Genomic DNA, 3810 nt, shown 5'->3' on the forward strand with positions numbered 1-3810 from the left:
ACAAGAGGTGAACAAGAGGTGCAAACAGAAATACAAGGCATTTTGTCTCAACATAAGGCTTTTTTACTGTGAGGGTGGTCAAACACTGGTGCTCAGAGAGGCTGTCATGCCTCCATCCTTGCAGATAATCAAAACCCAACTCGACATTGTCCTCAGCTACCTGCTCTAGGTGACCTTGCATGAGTGGGGTGGCTGGACTGCCGGCTTCCGCTCATCTCTGGTGCTGCAACACTCTCACAACAACTTCAGCCATGACAAATTAAGATGCTCCATCCCAGCATCTGGCTCTTGACAAGATTTTTCAGGAGCTGGTTCATAGTGGATGAGAAAGAAACAAGCTAAACCCTGGGGTATTCTGGACACCAGGGAAAGCACAGTGGATTCTTTACACCTGCAGTGCCATCACTCCTAATGCTTCTTCCAGTTTTGGCCTGCATGTTACCTAGACCTCTCTTTGGCACAGAGTCCAGGTCCACCTCATGCAGACAGTCCCCACTTACTGCTGATGCTTATCCCTGTTATTTTGCCTTTAGGCCCTCCTTATCTTTTCATTTTTCTTTTCCTTCTATGCTCCCTTTCTCCGCCTTTCTCCCTTTGTCCCCTGACCTTCAATGAGTCACAGCCCAAGAGCACAGGTTCATTTAGAAACTGTTAAACTGCTCAAACATTTTATTTTATTTTTTTTTTAATTTGACACAGCCTTCCTGGAAATATTTACTCATAAAGTAGATATTTTCTGTGCTTGTCAATATGGAGGGAAGTACGTGACATCTAAAAAGGATACTGTTAAACTGCTGCCGGAGTAACCTTCAGTCACCTACGAGACTAGGAGATGTGCTCCATATTCTCTAATTATCTTATGTTATTAGCTGCACTAAACAAATGGTATAGCCCTACTGCAGGCAGCTTTGCTGATTTTGGTATGCTTAATTAGAGGGGTTTTTTTTTTCAAGATGCTTCATTCCTTGTAACTAAATCTGGAGGATAAAACTAAGCATCAGTGAACTCAAAGGCAGAACTCCCACCAACTTAATTGGGATCAGGATTCTTTGCATGTTTGAAATATTTCCAGCTTTCTAAAGCCTTTTCTAATAGTGTATTGCTTGGAAAAGACTTAGATGTTCATGAGGAATGCGGATTTTCGCAAAGTGTGATGAATATTTTAGTTACCAGGAAAAAAATGCCAGAAACTTGAAATCTGTGGACAAATACAGTTTTATTTCAGTTACCTTCTTCAGTAGCTATACAGAATATGTTGGAAACTGGACATCAGCTGAATTAAGTATGATTAGTCTTATTAAAAACCAAAATTTTCGCCCAGTTTTGAAAATCATTATACATGAAGCATTTCACTGCTCCTATTTAAAACAAGATCTGACAAATGAAATTCTAAAAAACCAAAAAGTAAAAAATGCACAAAACTATCAAAATGGCCTACAGCGTTAAAACCTTAAAGACTTAATTTAAAAAAAGGAAGCTGCTGTTAGTTGTATCTAGTGTAATCCCCATAGGCACAAGTGACTGGAAGCTTAGAAGTTTATATAGTTACTAATTACATTGAGAGCATACATACTGATAGGCCTATTAAGTAGTGTCCGATGATGTTTAAAAACCCTATTTCTGGTATTCTCAGTGTGGTATCAGAAGTGGAATTAAAAGGAGGCTAGAATCAGAAAACAAACTACTTAATTCTGACAAAAGCCTAAGAAAAGGCATCTAACCTCTGAAGTAGTTTATGGCACTAGTTATCTTAGTGTCCCGTAATCAGCATTTGCTCAGGGGAACTGCGGATGGCTTGGAAGCTGCCCTAGTGTACTCCTATGTACTAGGTATAGAAATATAGCTGGCTGCTGGCCTTAGCCATGCAAGTCTTCTGTCCGCAGTTAAACATTCAGCAGGTCTCACGCAAATGCGTGCTAGTGCTTCTCAGTTGTTCTCCTGTGGCACTGCTGTTGCCTAAAAGGAAAGAGAAGAGGTAACTATTTTAGCGAAAGAGGCAGTCATCGCCTGCTTCATCTTCTTCGCATGGGCCTTCATTCCCAGAGCAGCTCAGCACCTTGAAATACTTAATGCACTTTGTCTGTTGGCTCTGTGTGACCACAGGTAAACCCCATGGCAGAAGGGACTGAAGGAGTGCTTCCTCCTTCAGGCTATCTTCTTTCCCTGATACTCTGCCCTACATTTTGACAGAAACTGCTTGAAAATCCATCTTGGAAGAGAGGCTGCAAAGAGAAACTGCCTAGTCCAGCAAAATTCCTGGCAGCAGGAACTGATGTGCTGTGACATCCAAGACAAAATCAGTTTCCTGTCAGTGAACTTTTGCATCGGTGTTCCCGTGGTTTGTACCCGAACTGTGTAAATAGTTACTTCTGTGAGAAGTCCCTGGACATACTACCTAGCATTTTAATTACTAGGCCTACATAATTTATTATGTATTTACTGGAGAGTTAGTTAACTAAGACTTCATCATGGCCAGAAGCCACTAGGGATTTACGTGTGTGTTGTACCTGCAAGAAAATTTCTGACAGAGAGGAAATACTGAATGTGCTTTAGCTAGGCAGATATCTCACTTATAAAGGATACACCACTGGACTTTACATTACTATTTTTGTATTTTTAACTTAGAGCTCTCTGTCTTCCTCCATCCTTTCGAGATCTCGTAAGCAGAAGAAAGTTTGACTTTCCAGTTGGCTTTCCAGAAACCCTCACTGAGACCAGAAGGTTTTTGTAGTGTGAAGTCATTTCAGGCAGCAGTATGGCCAAACTCGGTATCACTTTCCTCCTTACTGGAATTCCATTACAGGAATTCATGAAAGAGACCCAATGATTAGGATTTACCTCCCTCCTGAAAGCCAGATCTGGTTGCACACAAACACTGCCAGATGGTTACACATCAAAAGTAGGAACATAGTCCAACTCAAAACATCTAGTCTCACTTGTTATCGGACATACCTTATATTTAATAAATACTTAAAACAAAAAGAAAGCAAGCAAACACTGTACTCCTGCATGAATTTTGTTCAGCATTTTTCCATGTTAATTTACCTCTAAAATCTGAATTATAAATCTGAGTTTACTTTCTCAAAGACCTTTCAAACTTGGGAAGGTCAAGTTTGTGTTTTAGCTGTTTGGTAAGTCACGTAATCTGATAAGCTTCAAAGAAATAACTTAGATGGTACTTGTCAATTATATAAAACTTCAGCTGCATCTTACTAAGGGCTCACTCTGGGAAACTCCTGAGCACTGAATTTCTGGCTTCAGTGAAAGGTGAAATTGGTCTGTATCTAACAAAGCCAAACAGTCCTTGAACGTCTGTGGCTGAACATCAAGAATCTGTCTTTTCTCCCCATATAAGTAGTTATGTTTCTCAATGCATGGAAAAGCACTAAAAAGAACCTGACTAAACTCTCCCAGATGTCCTAGCTAGGTTCCCTGAAACCAATTTTAAGATTGCTTTTCTATCCAAATAAAATATCCTGCCATTGCTCAAGAATGCAGCCATTAGCCAAAAAGCCTACTCTCACTCTCAGAGAAAGTCTTTCTCTGTCAAAGTTTTTATTTTAAAGAATTGAATTAAATCTCTTAAAGAATTCTTTGCAGTAAGCTACAAGGTTTTCAACTAATGACTTGAAATGTGCTGCTTTTTGGCAGAACAGTTTGGGCAGGAAACATTACACATGACTAAGCTGGCCAAAACAACGTAGCTGCTTCACAGTTTTCCATTGGCTGGGTTGTATTTACCATCATTTGCTGCCTGAAAATACTTAGCTAGTGATAGACCTGTCAGTAATCTCCTCTCTGCTTGGAACT

General features: G+C 40.1%; 1 protein-coding gene across 1 annotated transcript in view; it reads right to left on the minus strand.

Annotated features, from left to right (window-relative positions):
* Positions 1-1926: 1926 nt before the first annotated feature.
* CDO1 (cysteine dioxygenase type 1) overlaps positions 1927-3810 on the minus strand; it is an 8279-nt gene continuing 6395 nt past the window's right edge. Inside the window, exon 7 of the mRNA XM_010016895.1 lies at positions 1927-1956. Coding sequence (XP_010015197.1) covers positions 1927-1956 — 30 coding nt within the window. The remainder of the gene's footprint in view (positions 1957-3810) is intronic.

This window comes from Nestor notabilis, unplaced genomic scaffold, assembly GCF_000696875.1.
Source record: "Nestor notabilis isolate BGI_N333 unplaced genomic scaffold, ASM69687v1 scaffold14826, whole genome shotgun sequence".
In the NCBI taxonomy this organism is placed as follows: domain Eukaryota; kingdom Metazoa; phylum Chordata; class Aves; order Psittaciformes; family Psittacidae; genus Nestor; species Nestor notabilis.